Source organism: Anopheles gambiae, chromosome 3, assembly GCF_943734735.2.
Source record: "Anopheles gambiae chromosome 3, idAnoGambNW_F1_1, whole genome shotgun sequence".
Taxonomy (NCBI): Eukaryota; Metazoa; Arthropoda; class Insecta; order Diptera; family Culicidae; genus Anopheles; species Anopheles gambiae.
Genome location: NC_064602.1, coordinates 11,227,474 through 11,253,281, shown reverse-complemented (window position 1 = coordinate 11,253,281; position 25,808 = coordinate 11,227,474). Strand labels below are relative to the sequence as shown.

At 41.2% G+C, this 25,808-nt stretch overlaps 3 protein-coding genes across 3 annotated transcripts in view; 2 read left to right on the top strand and 1 right to left on the bottom strand.

Annotated features, from left to right (window-relative positions):
• Positions 1–25,808, bottom strand: part of LOC1277464 (histone demethylase UTY) — a 93,564-nt gene that overhangs the window by 63,810 nt on the left and 3,946 nt on the right. The window lies entirely within an intron of this gene.
• Positions 8,937–10,525, top strand: LOC1277465 (uncharacterized). Its single transcript, XM_316936.4, has 3 exons — positions 8,937–9,064; positions 9,161–9,983; positions 10,055–10,525. Exons 1-3 carry the CDS (start codon positions 8,983–8,985, stop codon positions 10,455–10,457), a joined length of 1,308 nt encoding a protein of 435 aa, XP_316936.3. The 5' UTR covers positions 8,937–8,982; the 3' UTR covers positions 10,458–10,525.
• Positions 21,045–24,837, top strand: LOC1277466 (longitudinals lacking protein-like). The gene is made up of 2 exons (XM_061659428.1): positions 21,045–23,399; positions 23,473–24,837. The coding sequence occupies exon 1, from the start codon at positions 22,793–22,795 to the stop codon at positions 23,309–23,311; it is 519 nt and encodes a 172-aa protein (XP_061515412.1). The 5' UTR covers positions 21,045–22,792; the 3' UTR covers positions 23,312–23,399; positions 23,473–24,837.

The following is a 25,808-nucleotide window of genomic DNA, read 5'->3' as shown; positions in this document are numbered from 1 at the left end:
ACAACTGTTGTCTGCTTGGGGTCTAATCTAATCAAATGCCGAACGCCCCGTCTCAAACCACCGGACAGACAAACAGTAAGGATGCAAATTATCAATTCAATTCAAGACTGTTCCCATTTGAGGGTGGAACGGCGTATGTGTGCGTGTGTGTTTAGGGAATTTCGAGGCACATACAGACTATACACACACACATACGTGTGTGTGTTTGTGTATATGGGGTGCGGAAGTAGCTCTAACACACATCGGAATAATCGTGGATAAGCTTAGAAATAGGGATTGAGAGGCGACGGAGCGGCTGTGCATGGGGTGAGCAACGGTGAGAGCCTTACCAGGAAGTTCCGGGAAGCGGCACCAACACAACCATAGCGAGAGAGAGAGTTTCACTGATCGCGCGTTGCCAGCGGACCAGCCAGGAAGAGAAAACAGCGACAGAAGGAACACAAGGGAGGACACCTTCCCTGACAGGCTCCGCGAAGCGACTACGCGTCGCGATCCATTCCTCCATCTCTCTTCCTTGTGTGGCGCGCAAACGCTTATCCTTTTTGCAATGCTTCCGGTTCACGGGAAAGAAAGGCAGAGTGAGAATTTCATCGTTTTGTTTGTGGTTTATTTAGCAGAAAATATGAAGGTAAACAAGTGTCACAATTTGCCATAATGCTCTATTTGTGCTTTATTAATGGCTAATTTTTAATAACGAAGGAATTTAATTGAATTGCTAAAATATAAATATCTTTAGAAAATGTGACCTAATACTTCAATAAAAACCTGTTAAAACCGGTTGAATTCGTTCAATTAACGGTAAAAATACAGGTTAACCCTCGCCAAGCGTTGCAAAACGCCTGAAGGTATGCAATATATTAATTTATTACAATTTGGATTATTCATATACAAAACAGTTTAATTATTTAAGAAGCTTGTTATAAATAAATATAACAAAATATTACAGCAAAACAGAAGATGCAATAAAGCAATAGATAAACATTTATACCTCACGATATTTGAAGCTAATGCAAGTCGAAGCAACGGCGAGGATTCATCTTTATTTGTACCGAATAATCATCTATTTTTAATGTAATTTATGAAATATTACATTCCCACTAATAAAATATGCAATTTCCCCAAGAACTGGTAAACAAACAGAACCTTACAACCTCCAACCAGTGATCCCGTTCACCTCTACTTCCCTTTTGTCGTTTGCCAAATTGTCTCACGTCTTAGAGAGTTTAACCTTTCCCTGACATTTGACCCACGAACGCTATCTTCCCTATCGTTTCCCAATTGCCAATAATTCCCAATCTGAGGACTTGAAGCAGGGACAAAATCAGGAAACTGCACACATTACTCTGCGGGTACAAAAGTGAGCAGCAGTAGCAACAGCAATGGAATGTTTGTCCTTCTTCCCATTAAACGCACACACACACATAGAAAAAGGGACAACCGAATCCATTCCCTTCCCGCGGACACGTATGCACGTTCTTCCAGGGACACACGAAGGACACTCAGCGGCAACACGAAGAATTCGGTGTGCGCTTGTCGGCGACCCATCGTCGCGTTTGGAAAGCATTTCTTCTCCACCCCAGCACCAGAAACGGGATTGAGGGAGCACTTTTCTCTCCAAAATCGATAAAAACCTGCTCCCGTAGGAAACGGTATGCGCCCTCCGCATTGGAATTGTGACTTGAGAAACAACACTTTGGCCTGGGCCCTGTGGGGAGGCGGGGATGGGTGGCAAAGCGAAAGCAATTGTGCTGGTGTGCTTCCTTCCTGGAACGGCGGGAACAAGAATAACTAATCGAAGAAGGAAAAACTGTTTATCAGGACCGATGCGTGGTGGTGGTGGTGGTGGTGGTAGCCACGTTTTTACTGTTTACGAAACGCGCAAACACGGAAATAGTAGTGACCGGTTCCGGGAACCATTTCCGGTCAGGCGAATGAACGAAGAAGTATGCGCACGGTAGAAGAAGCCCGGGTAGTGTGTGTGTGTGTGCGCCTTAATTAGACCCTAAATGAACCGTTTTGTCCACACTCGTGTGCTGTTTTACGCAATTGGGGGCTAAAAATATTCCGAGCAAAAAAGGAAACCTGGGACGTACATTTAGACGACTAATTAAAGATCATGCCTGAGGCATCCCTAGGTAACAAAACACATTGAACGATGCTATGAATTAAAATATAATTTTATTTTGGATTGAAATCTATCACAATGTCAACACAAGCCAACATGAATTGCGTGCAACATAGAAAACATAAATTAGCGTATGATGTTGTGCTTGAATGATTCATCAAGCATTCATTCATACATGGCTTCAGTTTGGAGTTATTGGAACCACGAAACAAATAGTACGATTCACGAATCTTTGATTGCTTCTGATTCAACAATCGTTGGATAGTTATTAAGGCCGGGCTACATTGATCGTACTCGCACGCGTAATTTTGATTTTCACTAGCGCATCTGGCGGCGGCTGGTGGAAGCTTTTTTTGGTCATCGGGGGAATAGACCTGCCGGATCTCAAAATTAAGTAGTTTTTCCATCGTTTTCCATTGCAAAAACGGCTGAAATACTTGCACAACATATTTATGTATCAATTGCAAAGCTTTTCCACTCCAGTTAATGTAAAAAACATAGAAAATTAACGTATTTTCTGGAGCGGCTCCAAATTGTTTGGCAAAATGCTTCGGTCAGCCGCCGCCAGATGCGCTAGTGAAAATCAAAATTACACGTGCGAGTACGATCAATGTAGCCCGGCCTTTATGATTCACACAACTTGTGGTAGTTAATAGATCATAAAGGCCGGGCTACATTGACCGTACTCGCAAGTGTAATTTCGATTTTCACTAGCGCATCTGGTGGCGGCTGGTGGAAGCTTTTTTTGGTCGTCGGGGGAATGGTTGTGCCGGATCTCAAAATTAATTAGTTTTTTCACCGTTTTTCGATGCGAAAACGGCTGAAATACTTTCACAACATATTTATGTATCAATTACAAAGCTTTTACAGTCCAGTTAAAGTAAAAAACATGGAAAAATAACGTATTTTCTGGAGCATCCCCAAATTGTTTGGCAAAATGCTTCGGTCAGCCGCCGCCAGATGCGCTAGTGAAAATCGAAATTACAGTTGCGAGTACGATCAATGTAGCCCGGCCTTAAGAATTCATGAATTATTGAATTCTGAGAATGAATTTTATACATTAAATGTGCAGAAGTGAAGATTGAGTATACTAGATAATTAAGAATCTCTAATGATTTATCACAAGAATTGTTTATTTATTGTTTATTAGGGTCTTCTTCTTCCTACGTGGACATGCCGGCCCATACAGGCTTTCAAGACTGAATTCATTACCACGAAGCCGCATAGTCAATCCTTGCTACGTGGAGGGGGGGGGGGGTCCATTTTAGGCTTGAACCCATCACAGACATGTTATTGAGTCGTTCGAGTTGACGACTGTACCACGGGACCGCCCCTGTTAATTAGTTAATTGTTAGGATTTATAACACTGCTTTCTATCAATTAACCAAGCATTCTTACGTTAATTGTTTGTTAATTGTCACAATTTCTTGATGACCTATACAGGCTTAAACATACACAAAAACTATAAACATACAAACTAATTAATAAGAAACAATCAGAAAGCTAATTGTTCCCTTAAACGTAACGTAATTACATCCGTTTACCATCCTGGTGAAAACAACTCACCCGAAAACGATACTAACGGCGCCGGCAACACAGTTACATCACACCGTACAAGTGCTCTCCTCAGTTCCCAGAATGCATTCGTAGTGCTTCCCGTACAAAATAGGAAGTGACAAAAACAGTTCCATTATGTTGTATGTGTTTTGTGGTGTTTGATGTTTGGTTGGTGTATGTGTGACCTTTTTTTTTCTTTCTTCCCTTTATTCCCTTATCAACAAAACCAACCTCTTAGGCAAGCCTCTCTTCCCACCGTACAACCGTTATTAACAATCTGGTGACATGCGGTACGACACCGCTACCAAACACCAGCACCAGCAATCGTCTAGCACAGACCGGGTTTGATTATCAAACACACTCACACACACACACCGCAGAATGAAAGGGAAAGTGGGGTGTGATAAGGTTTTAATAAAGCAACGTTTGGAAGCCTACGGGAAGGTGATTGAGAGAAGTGTGGAGCAAAAAAAAGGGTTGCTGCTCTTTAGGGTGTTTCCGTGCATAGCTTTGGGCAGTTATTGTGAATGTATGTAAATTTGAAATAAAAACACTCGCATTCCTTGAGATAGTTTATATGCAAAATATCAATTAGGAGCTCAATTTTTCGACTCAAATCAAAACGAATGTAGCGTAGAATATGGCCAGTTATGTTTAATTAGGTTCTTTGCGAATTATAACTTTGAACATTTGGTACTAACACGTGGTCGGTGACAAAACAACAATTTCAAAAAACACTCCATTTGACTAATTTGACAAAAATTTTATAAAACAAACGACATTTCCCAAGTAGCTGGAGCATCGGTAAAGCATAACAGATGAAGAAATTACATATTTTTGTAGAGTAAAAGAAAGGTATTCAATTATAATACAAGTTTTTTTTCTCTTGCAATGAAGTACTTGGAGCAACTGCTTGACTTGAGTAGTTCGAAGTGGAGCGGAACGAAACCATTAATTGGAATTTTGTTTACGTTGACATCACTAGCAATATAGAATTAATAAATAGATGACAAAAAGGCTCTATTATACGCCCTCTTTTCTCTGATAAACTGTCATTACAAGATTGGTAGTTATTGGTAGCATAAAATTAAAAGAAAAGCGCAAGACTTAATCTAGAATTGTCCTTCGTTAACGCAGGTACATAAAATAAATAAAAATAATATTTTGGTCCAATAACGTAAGAACATTCTTAACAATTCTGTCATAATTTCTAAAGGCCGGGCTACATTGATCGTACTCGCAAGGGTAATTTCGATTTTCACTAGCGCATCTGGTGGCGGCTGGTGGAAGCTTTTTTTGGTCGTCGGGGGAATGGTCGTGCCGAATCTCAAAATTAATTAGTTTTTCCACCGTTTTTCGTTGCGAAAACGGCTGAAATACTTGCACAACATATTTATCTATCAATTGCATAGCTTTTTCAGTCGAGTTAAAGTAAAAAACATGGAAAAATAACGTATTTTCTGAAGCGGCTCCAAATTGTTTGCCAAATTGCTTCGGTCAGCGGCCGCCAGATGCGCTAGTGAAAATCGAAATTACACTTGCGAGTACGATCAATGTAGCCCGGCCTTAATAAATGCAAACCTCAATATCATCCCACGTTGCCTACTGGTAACCAACATCAAGAACTTCTGTTACTAAAATACAATAGGCAACGAAAGGTACAATAAAATTGAATAAATCCAGGTATTTTAATTTTATTTCTGATGTTAAGCACCTATAAGATATGACTTTAGTTGAAACTGATAATAGCGAACACAGCTGTCTAGTAGGTATGGGACATATAACCACGATTGATGAATGTATTCACTGATACAGGCTAAAGCTCCAGTTTTCTAACTTAGATCATCAAAGGTGCTATAAAGTAATGATTTTATTGGACAAAACTGTACTATGTATACACCACCTTTTTCGGCCGTAGTACCCTCCCAGTGCCCCAACAAATGTATTGATTTATGATGTAGGCACCCTGTTAAATAATATTTTGCCCATATCTAGGGATCACATGAATCATCAATGAGATTAGAACTCATGACTTGCAGTGTAGATACCATTACACGCTAGACACTGCACTATAAAGCGTTGATATATTGCAGGCGTTAAAAAGGGTACGTATTTAAAACATACATTTTAAAACATAGCAATGTGAGTGCAAGAAATGCAATTCAAATATTTGAAAAACTGTCATTTTTTGCATTATTTTAAATGAAATATAAATAATAATTGAAATGTGTATCTTAATGCAACCGTCATTTTTTCTTTTTACACAAATACATTATACAAAGAGAGTCTGATTTCCTTTCAACTAATTCATATTGCGTTGAATGTGGTACGGTTTTGTGATGTTCCCGCACTATTAAAATTAATGAACCAAAAACCATATGGCAAGCTACACAAAAATATATTCTTCCTCTCTAGTAGTAATTATGATAATTGTTGCGGTAACAATAAAAGACAAAGCCCCAATGTGTGCATGAGCTCCTCTCGTTGAATGTAGCTGTGAAGCACCATCTTCGGGTGGTGGCTTAAGACCATGGATAGTAGGTTAACAAACCTTCTGTCGACCGATTTTCCCGCAGGTTGACGGACGCAGTTAGCATCAAGAAACATCAAACCGTGTAAACTCAGCAACCACCACACAAAACCTTCAAAACATTTCCAGCAAAGCCATACATTGAAATGACAGGTTGTTGATGAAGGTTTTTGCGAGAAGCGCCGGGCGTCATTAAGCCAGGCATAACCAAACCATAATGCATTTTTGCATCGATCAGGGGCAACAATCGTCCATAATGCATTCACAGACACACACACACGCGCACTTTTCCTGCGATCTAATTTGCGACCACCGAAAGCCTATAATTACCATTGTGTTGGCTACGAGAATTAACCAACATAACATAACAGAGGGAAGATTATCCCGAAAATGAGTGTGTATCCTTGAAAACAGTAAACGGAGCGTTGAGGAAGAAGAGGGAGTCCTCATTTGGATACATTGTGTTTGGGAGTGTATGCGTGAGGTTGTGGAGCATGTGTGAGTCAGTTTCTATTCAAAAATTAGCTTCTTTTTTTTCAACAAGCCTAAATGCACACTCGTGTTGGGCTGAAGCGCACATACTGCAACATTCGTGTGTCTAGAGCCCGAACCCGTAGAGGCGATCGCGAAGCAAGCAAAGCACGTCCAGAGAAATCAACCCCAAAACGGAAGAAAAGAGATTTATCGCTTCTCTCGCCACAGTCCCCACAGTCAAAGCCCGGAGGCATTCCGGGGAGGACGCCAGACAAGACCGGCAACGAAAAGCACAAATCCTCCAGCGGGTGTTGCATCAAACGATACGATCGCGACAGCACAAGGTCAATGTAATCGAACAAGGCCAAAAACTGCACGGTGGTTGGCGGTGGCGATCCACCACAAAAAGGCGAAACACCGAAAAGGCGAGCGAGCAAGAGATGCACAACCTTTCTGGGGCGGAGGAAGTAAGGTGCATCAGCGGGAAACGACGGTGATGGGACCGGCGCGCAGCAAGAGAAAGAGGCCGAAAACATAAAACAGAAATAATATGTCTACACACCCGGGGTTTTGGCTTGGCCTCTGGTCTGGCGGGCGAACACTTCTTGAAGCGTTTTGTACTACACACTGGTCTGGTCGATTAACCCCTTCGGTTGGGTTGGCTTCCGTCGATCGAGATCATCGACAGTCGCGCGTTTTTAGCTAATGATGCACTGATGCACCGTTTTCTGTGTGTTCGTAGTTCTGTGTGCAGCGCGCGTCTTGATCGTTGACATACTTCTTTTGTCCCTTTTGGGTGAATCGGTTTTCTTATTCTTGCTGGTATGGGGTATACACGCGCTTGAGACCTTGCTAAGAATACGAATGTATAATCAATCGATTTGAATTTCTAACCCGAGAAAAGTGTAGCAGAGAGGCTTACAAATGATTGAATTAAAACCGAAACACATAATTTTCTGCAAGAATGCTGTGCATGAAGACATTATATGGTTTTTGCGTTGCGGGCACCCGTAGTTTGCCTTCACATCCTGGGGTGGACTGAGCAGTATGCAAATCAAGCGGCACCGAGGGGTCGGGTGGCTTCGGGAAAAAGGACCCTCTCCCACTCACTAGTAAATTTGCTTCTAAATCCTTCTCTAGTTTAAAATTCCTCATACAACTTCTCGCTCGAAATTTCTGAAAGGTCTGCACGGCCGACAGTATGTTTTATGTATCAGAATTTTGCTTTTTTTCTCCTAGACCATGTTGGATTTGGCAAGTGATTGTGCAACATTTTTCTCCAACCAAATTTCCCCTAATTTTGTATCACCGTTTCACTCGACTTGTTTGAAAAGAAATAAAAAAATGACTCAACCCTATATCAAATTATAAAACGTACACATTAAATCATATAAATCACTCACTGTTGATTTCTATATTATCCATGAAACTCACCTGAAAAGAAAAAAATGGAAAAAGGATATTAAACAAAGGTTACACCAGTACCTCAGCGATATAAACTGCACAAAAACACTTAAAAACGCACATCATTCATTAGTATTGATAAGGTTTCATCCACTCAAAATCCCCCTATGAATATTTGACAACAGAGATAAAAATCAATAAAATTATCCCAACCATAAAAATCGGATGAAACCACCCGAGGGTGTCGAAAAAGCTGCTAAAACTTAAGCATTTTTATTCCTAGATACGATGACCATGGTTAACACTTCCCGCGTGGAATAGGAATCGAAAAAAACGGTTACCCCATAGCGCTTCCAACAATCGGTTCAGACTGGTTTGGTTTTACGAGCATAAAACGGGACAACATAGTGGAAATCGTAAAACTGAAAATCCACTTCCACTTGAAAACATAAACTTTACGCAACCGTGCATAGAGAGCATTGTGAGAGATGGTGGATATTTCTGCGTAAAGCAAGTTTGGATAGAACACCATCATCATCATCATCAACATCATCATTATCTTCTTAATCGTAGTAGTTTTTCAACTTTTATGCTGCTATGTGTAACACCAACAATCAAAGCAAGCTTTGGCATGCCGATTAGTTTCATTCTTTCGGAAACTTCTAAATTGAAAGGTTTGTGTGTGGTTTGTGTTAGCTATTTCGGCTTGTATTCAAAATTTTACGTGAAACTTTAGTTTTAATAATCAATTATGGAATCGTCCATCACCTCTGGAACGGCAAAGAAAGGTAAGAATATTTGAGATTACATGCTATTTTTAATTATAATATAAATTCATACACCCCTTTCAATATTTATTACTTCAGGACCAAGCAAAAGCATTTTGGACAAAATGAACTTGTTTGGGGCCAATGCAAAAGGACAAGATAAGCACACACCAAAACCAAATTCAAAATCATCAAAAACCAATAAAGGTAGGTAGTAATGTCTTTTACCGTAATGTCTATAATCTATCACTACTTCTGGAGCAAAACAGTACCAATTCTTGTCCCTCGAATTGTGTTTTTAAGGCTCCCAACCAATTCCAAATCGTGGACCAAAGGTGAACAAACCACAATTGATCGCTCAGGAACAACAGCATGATGTTGGCCTTGATCAAAAGCCCGCTGACATTACCACAATAACAGCTGCATCAAACGAAGTAATAACAGATCACCAAATTACTGAACCTGTACCAGAAGAATTGATCTCAGATGTCCCAGATCAGATAGCACCTGAAAATATGAGCCTTGAAACCCACAGAAATGAAGAAACGGAGCAATTGGATTCGTTAGAAGTATCCGAAAAAGAGTCTAGTGATACCGTTCCAATCGCAACAGTACAGAATGACTCAAATCCCATTGCCATACAAGAGGACTTGAAGATCATGTTAGATCCAATAGATGAATGTACCACTTGCCAACAGCCCGATTCGTTTGCCGAAAATCCTGGAGTGCACGAACTGCACGAAACTAACGTTCCAAAGCAGGTGGAAACTGTACTAATTCTTCCAAAGAAGAATCTAAACGTTCCTCCAGCTACAATCGATCAACCCGCTAGTGAGCAGAGAACCATGAAACCTCCAACCGCAACGACTCCTGTCGAAAGAAAAGCTACTCCAATTTCTATAAAACCACACAAAGAAGTACTGCAACAGCGGTCAAGCAAATCGAGTCAATCCTCTCTGTTGTCGGACGGTCCATCGTCCTCCTCCCAGTGCCATCTGATCGAGCTATCACAACCAAAGCCGGAAGCACTGAAGCTAACGTTGATACGCCTTCGACAGCTGCACGGCGGCAGTGAGGCCGAAAAAATCGGGAGCATCGAGCGCCATCTACGTGGGTTGCGTGACAGGTAGGGTTGTACACCTATGAAGGGAATTCCAAATCAAATAAGATATTTTTTTTCACAATTTATTTCTAAAGTCCAAGAAAACAGTCAAGCTTTAAAACAGCAAAACTATCGGAACAGAATGCAAAAACGAGAAAACCCAACGATCCGATCCGAGCCAAACCGAAACAATCCAGCTCAGAAGACGACGATGTAGATCCTGCCGATGATCGTCAAGCGTTTGACAAGTTTGCAGCGAATCTGTACGCGCATTTGGAGCGGAAGCGAGCGCTCGAGAACTATGAGGCTTCGAAGCTGATGATGCCAGTGGAGATTGGTTACTATCGTGAAGCTTATGCTGCGCTGGTGAAGGCTTTCGGCCAGCCGTACCACAAGTGTACGCTTGAGCTATACCAGCAGCTGGCCGCCGAGCTTGGGCTGGAGGCCGAAATGTTTGTGATGGACAAAACACCGCACGAAACTAATGTGCCGGCGTGAAAATGTGCGTAAAGGGTTTCCGGTGCAGTCGATGTTTTCTCAGTAATAAATCAGTTCAAAACATTTCAGTTGCAAAATGGATTCAAATAATTAATCATAAAGAAGATATTTGGCTGTGATAGCGCTAGGCTAGGATAGCAAATAATAGCTTCATCAACCAATAAGCTATGGCATAGTGCGTATATCCTTTGAAAGAAACCTTCCCCCGTTTCACTGTTTCGTATACCGGAGGAAAATACACTCGGGAAAATAATTTATGCTTCATAATATTTATCTTTTTTTCTACTTCCTACTTCTACGCATACCTGGCCCCACAGACGCACATTTATCTTCCGCATTCGGCACACCTTCCGCAAAGGAGCGTTACAAAACCAGCATCGGTACTGGAGCTGGAAGACCGCAGAGACGCAGCAGAGACAACAGCGGGGTATCATAAATTTTCATTTCTTCAGTCCAACCAACAGAAACTAAAGCTACCACAAAGTAGCACGTAACGCCTTAACCTCCCCACTACGGAAAGGGAAAATGCCCCTTTTTGGGAGGGACCGGAGGGATGACCAACAACAAGCCAAACAGACATCATCCACAGCGTGACTTTACCATCGGTGGATTGTATTTTTGCAAAGGGTGCCAACCGTCGCCACACAGTGCCATTTACGGGGGAGTGTTCTCACCGGGAGTCTCCAGGAAAAATCAATCCTCCACCACGCTTGGAAAGATGAGAAAGAACCATCCCAGGACCCAACTTACAGGGGGGGTTTTGTTCCCGGTTCACACCCGGGGACTCTCTAGAGGTTTTTGGTAGAAACTGAGAGAATGTTAGCATAAAAAAGGCAAAAAGAAACGGAAGAAATGATTCGACACAAGCGCTGTGGGAAAGTCAAAATCCTTGGCAGAAAGGAGGAAGCAAAAGTATATACCTTTTTCCACGATCATTGTACTGCAAGGATCAAGGACACGTTGTGATATGAAAAAAGGAAGAGCTTGGCACAAAAGCATACAGGAAAGCATCAGTTTTTCGGGAGCGTAAATGTAGAAAAAAGTTGAAGCTTTTTGCAGCAATGGATTCCCAAACAAAACGGTGTCCGGGAGAAATTCCCAGGGTTCCCGGGATTTTCAGTATCTCTCTACATACAGCAGAACGTGTAGGAAACTTTCTTTTCCCCTCCCCACCGCTAACACATAAGGATGGCCATTATTTCTTCCCTTCACAGTAGAATGTAGCTATAGCGGGAAAAAACAGGAAAAGCTGTGAAACACCACAAAGACACACACACACACACACAGTGCTGGTGGTGTCTTATGGGTTGCCGAAAAAACGACAGAACGAAACCGAACGACACGCGGTGAGTGGCGTGCAACGACCACATAATCAGCCCGGCGAGTTCAGAGGGTGCACACACCGAAAAAAAAACGCCCGCGAAGGATACGAAACACAACCACACAGTACATAGAACATGAAAAGTCCTTGGCTGGAAAAAGGAGACTAAATCCTCCTCCTGCCTTCGCCGGGTCTCCACCCGTTGCGCGTACGAAAAGTTATGCCCAATAGTTGATGTTTATGTTTTGCTATGTGTTTCCACCGCTCTTCCTCACAGCACCACTCCAAAGGCGAGGAATGTTTCGAACAAACTTTCTTCTCCACCATCACCACCGGGTACCGAGTGAACAACGTGTCCAAGAAAAACCGCAAGCAACCGGCATCGTAAATACTATGCCGTGCACCATGGGCACGATTAAAAGAGCGGGTGGGTATGAAGGAAGACGGGTACAGGCTGACTGTTCGGTGGAAGAGACACTTCCCCTTGCTTCCTCGTGGGAAACTTGCTTCAACCAGCGAACCGGTCGAAGGAAGCAACCCACCCGTGCTGTATGTATCGTTTATTTATTGCTCTATTGCTTGCATTTTGCTTCGTTCCTTTGGTGCACTGCCCTATTACGGTACGTTTCGCCCCCCCTCCCCCCATGCTTATCTAAAGGGCTTAGCACATCTTCTTAGCATTGAAATAAAGCGTCGCATTTCGACGATGGTGTTGCGGGCGCGATAAGCTGATGAAAACAAACCAGACAAAAGGATGCGATTAAGGGTGACAGGACAGGAAAGGGGAAATTGGCACGGGGAAAAAGTTTTGTAGAGATAACTGGATGTCATCAGAAGGAATTATAAGAGCAAGGAGAGTGGAATCAACAATAACAAAGCAACATAAATTCAATGCAGGAAGTTGTAAATTTGACACAAAGGCAAAAATATCAGAAAAATCATAGAAATTTAAAAAACAAATTTGTAGTATAAAAACTGTCGATTCAATAGAAAGAAATGGGTAAAATAACTCAAAAAAAAGTCACCAGGACCATAGAAAAGAAGTAGGAAGAGCAAAGTGTCTTAGAATTAACAAAGCTAAAAAATTAAATTGGATAGATGAATATAAACAAGTTTTGAATAGAAAGCTATGAAGCAGGTCAGTAAAGAAAATTAACAACATGAAACACTAACAAACAAAACAGATAAACAAAGTATATAAAAGAAGAAACAAATTTCAAAGATGAATATAAACAAGTTTTGGAGAAAAAAATAGAAAGCTATAAAGCTAACGAAAATTTACGATGTGAAAAACTAACACACAAAAACAGATCACAAAAGCAAATAATAAAAGAAACACATTATGAACAGCCCAACGCAAACAGAAACAGTCATTCCCAATGTTGGATAAAAATAAAAGAGTTGTCAAATAACAAATGTCTCTTAATTTATGCAATTGAATTGCATTAAATGAACAAAATGTCCCTTAAATTTAACTCCAAGCAAAAACAAAACAAAAACTGAAAAAAGTAAAACAAACCAATAAGAAGAGAGGCAACAAAGAATAGAAGTAATATCAATGTAAGGTAAAACTTGAGCAAAAACTAAAAACTAAAAGTGATAAAAGTAAAAACTAAAAACTAAGACAACAAAAAATCAAATAAATATTTAAAAGGGTTGCAATTTAAGAAGAACTACAACAAAAATATATCCTAAGAAACAGAATAATATTGAAGAAATAAATAAAAGTGTAACCAAATTAGATAAACAAGATCAAACGAATCTGCAAATATTCAAAATTCTCGTTTAAATCACTCCTATTCGATTCAATTAATTAAATAATTGAGAAAAAGAAATAAAACATAACAAAACTTCCATAAAAGAAGAAAAACATACCCAAAACCAAAAGTTGATGGTGGGTGAATAATAAAATTTCATGAATAGTTAAGCGGATGAATAAAAACAATTGAAATTTGCCTAACTTCCTTCAAAGGCAGTATTGATACCGTACACAAACCCCCAGCCATAACTCAGCCGGGAAAATCGTACTCTAGACGTTCGCCGTGCACCTTACGAACACATTATGAAACTAAAATATCGATACAACGCGAATGCGAAGTACCTTCTCGCCATTCTCACTGCACTTTATGTAAGTAAACAGCACCCCTCATCGACACAGGAGTTGAAGGGCCTCTTCTAGTAGTGCTACAAAACGATAGCAGCGAGGACGAACGCTCTTTAAGCTCTTTTTCGGCGAACCGTTCGGCACCGTTACCCCGGCTTGGCCGGCAGCCGGTGGAAATGTGTTCTTGCCTGCCTTTCCCCCCTCGAAACCCCGAACCTGGCAACAGCCAGACGACAATAAACGTACCCGGCCCGGGGAAAAGCCCCGTCATGGTCGGCTAGTAAGCAAAACTCCGAAAATCCTCCAGACACTGTTGTCGCAGTTGCACCACACTACCGTAGCTGCGCGTTCACGTTTGCGCGTTTGTGTGAGTGGTTGCAAGGTTGTTGACTTACACATTGCCGCCGGTACATGGAACCGGGGAAACAGGTTGTAAATATTGGGCGTACACAGGCGAACAACAGCAGACGAACAGACACACCGAGATAGGCAGCCAGACTCAGCCAGACAGACAGACAGCATACAGACGTATGGGCACGGTTGTGGATGAGACTCCGTCGCCCCGTTGCACAAGGACGGATGCAAAAGGATGCAACCACCTCATGGACGCTACGCCACCACACCGACACCACGTGGAGGCATGAAAGTGGCCGCCGTTGAACCCATGTGCCGAAAGTTGGTGGGTGAAGGAAATTACGCCGGCCGGTATAGGTGGATGGGTGGCACATAAAATCGCATCAATCGCGCGCGACTAAGGAGCGCACAACGGGGTTTTATGAGTTCCTTGCACGTTCTTTCGCCGCTGTTGCCGTCATCGTGGTCGTCGTCGTTGTCGTCTTAGTGGAAATGTAATTTCCATTACGATTCCATCCCTGGAAGATTGTTGAAAGATTTCGAGTGTACACCTTGGGGGAATTGCTTTCTTTGTAAGAAAGTAAACGGAAGGAAATGGCAAGGGTTCGTCGTCTGGGGATCACTAAACTCTTGGGTGTGGAGAGAGTGTAGTGTGTACCTACATTGGAATTATATTGATCTTATTACTGAACGATTTGTTGATGGGAATAATATTTGTGTAGTTTTCGTTGAGGAATTGGTTGTTTTTGCTGTAAATTTAATAAAATTCTAAAAGAATATTCATCATCATATAATTATACTCCTTTTGAAGTTGATCAATGTTAAAAGTTAAAGGAATTTTTAGAATGAGTGTTCTTTTAAGAATTCTTCTTAAATGATTGAACTCTAAGAGTCTTTATGGTTTCAGTATTTGATTTTCTATACAATTGATTGAATCCATTATAAGTTTAATGAAGTTTCATAGTATGTACTATTTTTGTTATGTAGATATTTCGAAGAGGATTTCATGGTCATATGTACGAATTACATTATTGAGAGTTCATTTTATCGACTCGCGTTAAAATCAGTGTATAAGCTTTGTCGATTGTCGATTTTTCATGTCTTTATGTTCACTCGCACTGACGAAATCTTCAATGCACTTTCAATAGCAGTAATCAATGAGTCAGCAGCCAAAATTTGAAAGCCCTATAGTCGAACTCTAACCGTGATAGCCATAAAAGGGAAGCAACTTCGGTCAGAAGCGTGCGCGATCAAAGAACGGCACCTCGCGACAACGAAAACGGACATGGTGCGACAGTTTGTGGACGTAGGATGAAGTCCGTTCCGTCATTTACAACATCTTCGCACAATTAGACAACAATCAGAGCATCGAAAGAGAACCCAGTTCCCAATGGTTGACGAACCTGAGTGACAAGAAGCTCCACAGGAAGCTGATGAGGAAGAACCAGGGTACTCGAGAATTGCAATCAAGAATTTCTGGACCAACATGATGCCAAAGATCTACTGCAACAATTTTGTCGGGAAAATTGATAAGGAGTTAATTCAAAATGTAACAGATCTGCAAGAAATATTGAAACTGAAATAATCGTAGGAGAAATATGGAAGAATCCTCTCGATAAATAATTCTATTCTTTTTAAGATTAAGGTTATTAATAATAATCGTTTGTCTAACAGAAATAAGAAATAATTTGCGATTCAAACCTTTCCAGGGTTTCTCATTGTTGAGGGACACTTTCTAGAAATTCTCTTTCCTGTAACCCTATGTAATGGGAATCGTACTCTACACCACCCATTAAGAGGCGAAAGAACTCCGTTGGAGCCAAAGCCTCTATAAACTATTCAAACAACATCTACACCACCCTTTTTGAACAACACTAACAGGAATTTTCAATTAGTCTGAGATTCCAATTCTAATCACAAAAGTTCAGTTCCCATAAGAAAAAGTCAAGATAGTGTCCCACAACAAGGTTCTCATTGCTGAAAACCCCTTGTGTAAAGCAAGTTTTACGCCCTTTTGGGTTTCCTCCTTCAAGCATAGTCGTAAAATTTTTAATAGTAACTAGATTCACTTAATCAAGTTGTAACTCCAATATGGTTCCTCTTACTGACTCTGCAAGGGTTAAAAAAACAAATGAATTCGATTCGTTCAATTGCACCTTCTGCCAATGTCTTTCTTCAAGTTACATTAGCGTAAAAGGAGCATCCATTCCGCTCGTCAGGCTCTTTCAAAGCGGAAAGAGGCAACATCTGATTATTTCTGACTGCAACCCGACTTATCTTCGCAAGTCAAAAACAACGAAAGGACAGAGAAAACACCATAAAACAGATTTACAACCGCTGTGTTTCGCCACTGGAAAAGCGCAACAACAATTGAGCGGAAAGGAATCAGGATTAGGGTAGGAGTAGGCCAGCAACATCTAGAGACTGGACTAGTCCGTCCGTTGCTGCACAGAGCCATCGTGAATCTAGGTGATAAATTGGCTAAATGTTGACATCAAGTTTATTTTCGAAACTGTAATTACCATCTTCTCAGACACCTAACTCCTGCTAGCAGCAGCTTAAGTAAGGACGCGATACAGAATGCGCAACGATACGAAACAACCGTGTCCTCCGGAACTGGAGTGGGAACATGGTTTCCAACATTCCGTGTGACAGCGGCTTTCAATGACTAACTGGCAGCAGTCTGCACATCATCCCGACGGTTACAGGGAAACGGCTGGACGTTCAAACGTGGATAGTTACGAGTCCGCCTGTCCGTTCTCCCCGTTCAGCCCCGGGCGAACAAATCACCGGGTTGGTGCATTACGAGCGCACTGTAAATTATTGGATTATCTATCTGCACCCTCCCACCATCGCCGATAGCGCAAAAACTCGGGGAAATGAACAACGGAACGAGTTAGACGGTTTAGATGCAGATGTTGCAAATTGGAGGTGAATGTTTTGGGGGGGGGGGGGGAATTTTTACTACTGCTGCGAACGATTGCACATTTCAGTGCTTTAGGTTGAGTGTTTAAATGTGTTTGGTTGTATTTGTTAAGCAGTTTTTCATTTTTAATTAACAATTTCTATGATAGATTTATTTAAATACGTATTTCAGCAAGTTTTATCTTTTGCTATTTCACTGATATGTTGGCTAATGTAATAAATTATTGAGTTAAATTTCCATTTTCAACCAAAAACACCAAATAATATGACTAAATAATCCCTGATCGAACCGCATTTACGCAATCAAATTGAACAGCGATTAGCTGTTACAGTTCGTTTCCTGTTGCGCACAATGTGTCTCGCCCGATCCAAAAATGAACGATCCGAGTGTCCTTTTTACTGCCCCGAAATTCTGCAACCCACACCCACGTTACAGGGCCGCTACCCCGTCCCCGGCTACGATTGATTCCGCACATCCTGCGTACTGCGGCCATTGACCCGGGTCGATCGAATATGCTTTGTCTGGCAGGAGCCGTACAGGCACGACGACGCAGGCAGGCGTGCGTCCACGGTACGCCAATTTATAGTCCCCTGCTCGAAAGTCCTGCTACATGTGTTTGTTGGGGAGAGGTTTGCCATGAATTAAGGTAACCACAAAACCACGACTGAAGCACGCGAATCAGTGGACGTAAATTGCGTTGCGTGGAAAATCTAGATGGAACGGTGTAGCTACTACAGCTGACGTTCTGTGGCGGGGTACGGTACGGGGAGACTGTGTTTAGAATTCGGAAAACTTGCTAGTTTGGCAATCGTCGGGCTAAAGACCAACCCTACCTGTCTGGAGATGGAATATAATCGAATGTTCCTCATGGTTTAAAGGGAGCAACGGGAAACTTTGCAAAAGCAATGATTGTATATAGTATCACCACTAAATACGTTACGTTGATAAGTTGCATGAGTCAACATAGTAAATGGTAGCAAAATAAAAACGTATAATTGGTAGAGAATTTGTAAATAAAAAAGAAGTGGTAATTAATTATGAAAAATTGCAATAAATTCCGTTTTGGAGAGAACGATTCTTGTTTAAAATTGAACAATTTTTGGTACTGATAATGACTAAAGATTACTTATTAAGCTCTTATCTACACAGACAAATGAGAAGAGTAAAAAAAATTGAACAACAACATCAACAAAGACAAGTGAGAAGAAGAAAACTAATTAAAATATTCAACATATAGCATTCAGCATAAAATTGGATAGCAAAAATGAATTAAACAGGAAAAAGGATATAATTTAGAACGATAGAAGTCCAAATCGAATTGAAGATAAGAAAAAAACACGAGCAAATAAGATAACAAAGGACCAATGAAAATAGGGGAAAAAATAAATTAAAAAAGATGAGCAAAAATGCACAAGGTAACAAGGACACAGAGGAACAACAAATAAGAATAAATAAAATAATAAAAAACGTAACAGAATATAGAAGCAAATACTCAAGTAAATGAATTATTTAAACAATGAACATATCATTGTTGAAATATTTAATATTTAGAATGAACAATTAACATTATGAAATATACAAATTAACAGTATGAAATATACAAATTAACCGTCGTTAAACCAACAAAGTGAAGTATCAGTAATACCCCTAACATTTCAATTCGTGCCAATCCGTGCCAAACCTGGCAGCAATACCATACCACGTTTCATGTGCACCGATGATTATTATCGATAGCAGGTGAAATATGAAATGGCCACCCAGCACGCCCAATCCCCAGCCCACCTGCGCATGGTGTGCAAAAACTTTCCTCCCCCGTGTACATGTTGGCCAAGTGAAAGGTAAAGAAGGGTGGCTATTTAACACGCATTTGCAGTACCTTAAAGGCTCTACCGTCGATGGGAGCATGGTGGTAGCCCCCTGTTAACCTGCACAACAACGAAAAAAGGCGGAAATTTTCACTTATTTAACACCGTTGGACCCCCCAAATGCACCTTCTGGGGCATTTATCAGATCGTGTTTGATTTTGTGTGGTGATAATTGGTTGTACAAATTGGTGTGTACATAGGTGGGGGAAGCAAAGTTTCCGTAGAAAAATATTCAAAGACACACGAAAAGTAAAGTCATTTAAAAGTAACACCAGGGGAGATTGCTATTAATGTGGCAAAGTCACGATTAGCAGTAAAGGTTAAATAAATGGTTGCCTACCCTGAAAACGAAAGGAATTCAAAAAGGTCATTCATAAGAATGTAACCATACAGTACAACAAATACAATTTTACGTGAACTATACTAACATAGGGAGCTTGTTACTGACTTTGCTTCCCCAACATATTCCAATCTCCAGACAGAATCCCATTCCCGCCACTTCATACCGTTACATGGGTTTCACCAGGCATTGTTTCTCTTTTACAAAATTAATGATCTAAATGGAAAACGTAACACCGGAACCCGTTTCAAATGTGACTAGTACGAGTACCCATTCGTTCGTTTGTGTATTTAATTACAAAATGAATCCCCCCAATTCAGCATCCAACACAAAACCTGCCATCAGCGATGACTGCCTGCTCCCAACACAACACAAATGCTACCAAAAGCGAAACGGTCGAGAAGAATGTGTGTACATTTTCCACCACACCACAAACCAAAACTTAAGCGCCATCGCGACGGATATTCCCCAAAAAGGACGCGTCACTAAAATATTTAACCCGTACACAGCAAAATTGGGAAAGATACGCAACACACGCAACGACATTCTAGGCCGATAGCAGGATGGAAGCAACGTCCAGAACCAATTAGAAATGTGGCGAAAATGTGGAAAGCTGCCGTGAATGTGAACAATTAGTCAATGGTAACACAGCGTCAGCGTCGGGGCCCTTGGAAAGCTGGGAAACCCTACGACCATGTGTCTGGATCATGTTATCCCTTATGGTACACCGTTTCCTGTCCGATGGCTTATGAAAGGAATGCGCAGTGATGGAGAAGAGAAATTGAGTAATGATTTAAAACTGGCTTTTGTGGTTGTTGGAGGTAGTTTAAATGTTATAATTTAAATTGAGTTTAAAGTTTGCAATAATACGCAATAGAACTTTAAGGATTGTGTTATGAAATGTGGTAACAATACTTTACCATACTAACTAAATTCTGGTTGTTTTTTAAGTCTCCAGCTCTGGATTCATGGAAGCCACGAGGCACATCGAAAGAGATTGATTCTGAATCATTAACGGAAATAAACAGCTTCTAATCTCAACCCAACACTGTTATTTAAACTGATCGTGAACCCACATTAGTCCTGGAATTGATCCTGCACCCATACCGGCTCTTGCACCGATTACCAGTCCACATCGATTCTAGAAATCCATTTCATTCCTAGAACTGATGCTTATTCCATGCCGGTACTGAAATTGACGCTGAACCCATATCGGAACTGGAACAGATCCTTAGCGTATATCGGTTCAGTGAATAATTCTGACCCCATACTGACGCTATTACTGATCCTGAACCCACAACTAGTTCCTAGATCTTATAAAGTACAAATGTCAATCCTGAAAGAGATCTCAAACTGGACCAAGACCAGATCTCAAACCATCAATCCTGGATCTGATCTCAACCCTATAGATATAGATGGGGGCCGCGGCAAATGAATTTTCAAAGCTAAGTGATCCGCACTTCTAAAAAGGGTGGAGAACACTGCTTTAAATGACCCTTCACACTGAACTCGTTCATAGCTACTGGACAACTGTACTGGTACCAATCTTGGATGCTATTTCCATCTTGGAATACAGGCGTCCTTCGAGTTACGACCCCCTCGAGTTACGACGAATCGCAGATACGACGATTTTGATTTTGACAGTTAAAAGTTGTCATTGACAAGAAATTGATGTATATTTTTTTTTTTTAATATCTGGGCTGATAACCGTTATACATACATTTCCAAAGATTCTACAACTACCCTATCTTGAATATCTATATTGTGTACGGTTTTTAAAATATAATTATTACATTATCGAACATTATTTGAAATAAAATACACGATATCATAAATTCCAACTCTTCAACTTCGGTTATAAACTTTATATTCATAGATATTCGACATACGACTTTTTCGACTTACGCCTTGCTTTGGGACATTTTTTCGGTCCCAAATACAGTCGTATCTCGGAGGACACCTGTACAGTCTGTTCCCGAGTTACACGGTTCTCGACTTACGCGGATTCGAACATGCGCGGTTTTTTTAATTTGACAGATCAAATGTCAAATCAGTACAATTTGCTTCAAGTTTGGTATAAATTGAATTTTTGCTAACAAATTGAAACCGCTTTAAAGCCAGAAATATTAGAATTTCCTGCACGAATCATATAAAATAAATGATAAAGTGTATAACAACACTAAATTAAATCAAAATTCCAAGTAATCAATAGTATTTTAGTCAAAAAACGAGAAATTCGACTTACGCGGATATTCGAGTTACGCGGATTCGTCGGGAACGCAGAAACCGCATAACTCGAGAACAGACTGTAGTAGTTTTAACTATTTCATTCCTGAAGTTCATTATATCGGACTTGGAACTGATCTCGATCGTGGTCCTGGAACTATTACCAAAAACAACCTCTAATCAATCCCAATCCGGAAACTGATGATGGGGCCCTTTCCGTTTGAAATTCGTAGGCTGAAATTTCAGCCTTAGCTGTTTGCATTGTATAGCAGTTTTCGAGCAGCTATCTAATTGAGTATAATATACAGGTGGGCTTATCCCAAGGTGTATGAATTTAGAAGGCTAATTTTTATCGCTTTTGCTTCTGAATGAAGATTGTAATAGTATTTTGAGTATTAGTCAAGCCTCCAGAAAGCTCGTTGGAGTAAAAGTTTTCACTCGTTCTGTCAAAAAGTGATGTTCAAAATTGGTTATGAAAAAATGCTATGAGACCACCTGGACTTCATACACTTTGATTCCAGATTCCACCACCTGATCTCTTTAATGCACCTTGGGATAAATGTAAACAACACCGTGCTTTCGAGCAGGTACTCGAATCTAATTCTAGCTTTGTGGCTAGAATAATCTAGACTGAAAATTGCAGGCTAGTTTTTTGTGTGGTTTTGTATGGATTGTTTACATGATTTCAGCCTCCAACTGTCAAACTCCATACAAAAAACTAACTAGAATCGTGAAGGCCCCCGATACTCGTTGTCGAAGAACCAATCCATTCCTGGACTAGAAATGCCTTTCTCCTAAGCATGGGTAGAAATTGGAGGAAAAAACTTCAGACGCATTGACAACAAATTAAAACATTGGAATTGAGATACACCTCTTTTGTAAATGTGAATTCTGGCAGTTTGAAATTAGATCGCTTCCCGATAATCCTTTTATCTAAACCGGTTTCCCCCTACCGATCAAAGCTAATCCTGCCTGCTCGCTATAGCAGCTTAAAATGTTCATTGGGCAGAACGGGAGCCAGTTTTGTTCGCTGGGTTGTGTCAAAATGTGTGCCCTTGTCAAGTACGAAGTACGACCATCACTACCCGCCATTTTCAGCACTGGTCGAAACTATCGACACAAGTTAGCCAAGTGCTCTTTGAATCGAAAAAATCAAACCTCCTCCAAAAAAAGGGCGCCAACCCTCGCCGCACAGCGCAATGTGTGATAATAACGTGATCATCGTGTGGAACGGTTTCTCCGAGCATGTATCGGGCGTGTTTCGCACCTTCCGCCACGAAAAGGCCCTGCAAGACGTGATCCTGTACTGCGAGGGACAGTTTATCAACTCCCACAAGCTGCTGCTGGCGAGCTGCAGCGAAGTCTTCCGGCGCATCTTTCTAGAACGCGCCAATGCGTACCATCTCATCCGATTGGTCGGCTTCCGGTACGTTGACGTGTCCCTGTTGCTGGACTTTATCTACAACGGAGAGATGGCACTGTCGCAGAAACAGTTGCCCTCGTTGAAGCAGGCGGCGCTCAAGTTGGAAATTAAGTCCCTAGCGAACTTGGTCACGTCACCGGAAAGGGTATCGGAACAGGAGGCGGACGAACAGGATACGTTGTCTTCGGCCACCGAAACAACGGACAATAATCTCGAGGTGACCTCCGCGGGATATGTGTCACCACTCGATTTGATGGCTGCCGTAGCCACCTTGCAACAGGAGGAGGCGCCTTAACTGAATAATGATTTATTATTGTCTTAAAGAAAACCCAAATTTAATATGATGCTTGATAAAAGTACCGACAAATAACATACACGTACAGGTATGCACATTCCAGGATTAAAGGAAATAGTTTTAATTATAATGTAATATTTTTTCTCATTCTAATCGTTTAGGACATGACTTATACTTATAATACTTTCTCAGTGACAAGATCATCTAACAACATCCGGACATCCCCTCCAGCTAGAACTTGCCATTTAGCATTCCACTTGAACTCCAAAGGGGCATCATCGATTAACTTGAAAGCTCTCCAAATATGCCCCGAAGTGCGCTGCAGTAACACGTGTGACGGCATCCAAACGAAAAGCTCGAAAGGTCCTTGTACTTACGTTACCCTTATAACTCTCTGTTTTTCATCTCTTTTCCCGGGTTAGGTGCACCATCGACACGACAGCCACGTGCTGCTGTATATATATGTACAGACACAGCTCCTCTTTGTATTTCACGCGCCACAAAAACGATCGAAACCGGCAAAAACCCAGACGCCGGTATCCTTCCTTCCCCCCTCAAAAGGAAACCACGGGTAAGGAGGGGAAGAGAATTACGCATCGCACGCCATAATTTCGGGGTGGAAATGTTTTGTCTGGGCCCTGTCTCAGACAGACCGATGCGAAAGCTCGTAACGCCCTTTTGCTCCCCCGGTGTGGATGTGTGTGTGTTGAAGGAGGGAAAGTTCATTGACGTACCATTTTGGAGTTCGCTTGACAATGAAAACCATTTCTTTTTCTAACATGATTCTAACTGGATTGACGGAGACAGGAAGTACGATGGGTAGCTTCGAGTGACATTAACCATTTATAATGCAGTATATTTACACCAAACAGAGTCCGAGTATTTCGGGTCAGCTAGCATCAGGAGAGAGGCGGAGATGCATATAAAGTTAACTGGTCATTCTGTACAAAAGTGGAATCCATTAGCTGATTTTCTTCAATCAATATGGACAATTTGTTTTGCTACCTTGATTTTACAAAACAATTGACAATAACGTCACTCAAATTTAATAAATTCAAATCATTTCACTACAACCAACCGATGCGCCTGAACTCTTCGCGTACAAAGTGAAAAATTGAAAGGAGCTTTTTTTCTTCAACCAATATATAAAATGTGTCTCGCTATATCGACTTTACAATACCAATAACCTCACTAAAATTCTATCAAATCGAATCATAACATTTCAATCAACCTATGCGCATGAACTCTTCAGCTAAATTTCACTATTTAAAAATAAATCTAAAAAGGTACTAGAAACTAAAAAAAAATCGTCTCGGTCGTCATTCAAGCCCATAAATCATCCGTGCACGGGGTGCGTCAGACAGCTGAAACGCGGGAGACACGTGCGACAACCGCGGAAGCGCCACGCTGAAGGGTGGTTTGCGCTCCAAAATCCGTGACCAAAAAGGAAGACGCGCGTACGCAACCAAAGATGCACTGCGGCATAATAATTCACCCAAGCGAGCATATCCACTTCCCTTTCGCGGGAAGGAGTGCGACCCCACGTTGCCACATGGCTTACACGCACTCGCGTTTTCGTACGTATGTGTGTATGTCTGTGGGGAAGAAAAAGAAGTATCCAAAAACGTTTTGTAGTAGGGGTGGTCCATCATCGCACGCATCTTCTGTTCTTCCACTCCATCACCCGAAGCGGTAAAAGAGACCCTTTTGCTGCGTGTGGTGGAGGAGAGAGAGAGAATACGTACGTACGCAACGCATTCAACAAGTCATTGAACTCATTAGGGAACAAGTTCATCCCGTGGAAGGTTCGTACGCCCGGTTCTCTCCCGTACCCCCGGGGATGGCGAAGGGGGTGCTGCCCATGATGGATTCGAAACAGGAAATGGCTCACGTGAGGAGCATTCTTTCCCGTGGAGGAGGAGAATAGTTAGACGAAGCGATGACGAAGAAGAACTTTAAAAAAAGAAACTCACAACGCTAGCGAAACTCTAGGTCCCCCCCGATCCCCCCAGTCGCGCAACATAGATAGCGTTAGTGTTGGTGGAATCATGCAGCATAAGAATTATACTCCACGCAGTATGCTCGAATGTGTGTAGTACGGAATTACGGAAGGGAGAGAAACAGAAATTGTATTCCTTTGCGGTTGGTTTTTGGATGAGGCTCTGGGGGGAGGACAGAAAGATACACTTGTTGGTATCGAAATGCAGAAGAGAGCGCTCATGATCGATTTAGAGATCACGATCGAAAAAACATACCAAGAACTAGATTAATCGATTCTAAATTAAAGTTCTCTTTAGGGAAGAAAAATAGGATCGTTGATTTAGACCCTTTTTTTCTTCCGATTTTGATTTTTTAAATGATTTTTAAACTGAAATAACTAAGACAAACGTAGCACAATGATCTTACACTACAGAAGATGATACAGATCCAACAAATGCATCTGGATGTTTTTTCCATTTAAAAAGACGGGCATTTCGCTAAACGATCCAATGAAGTC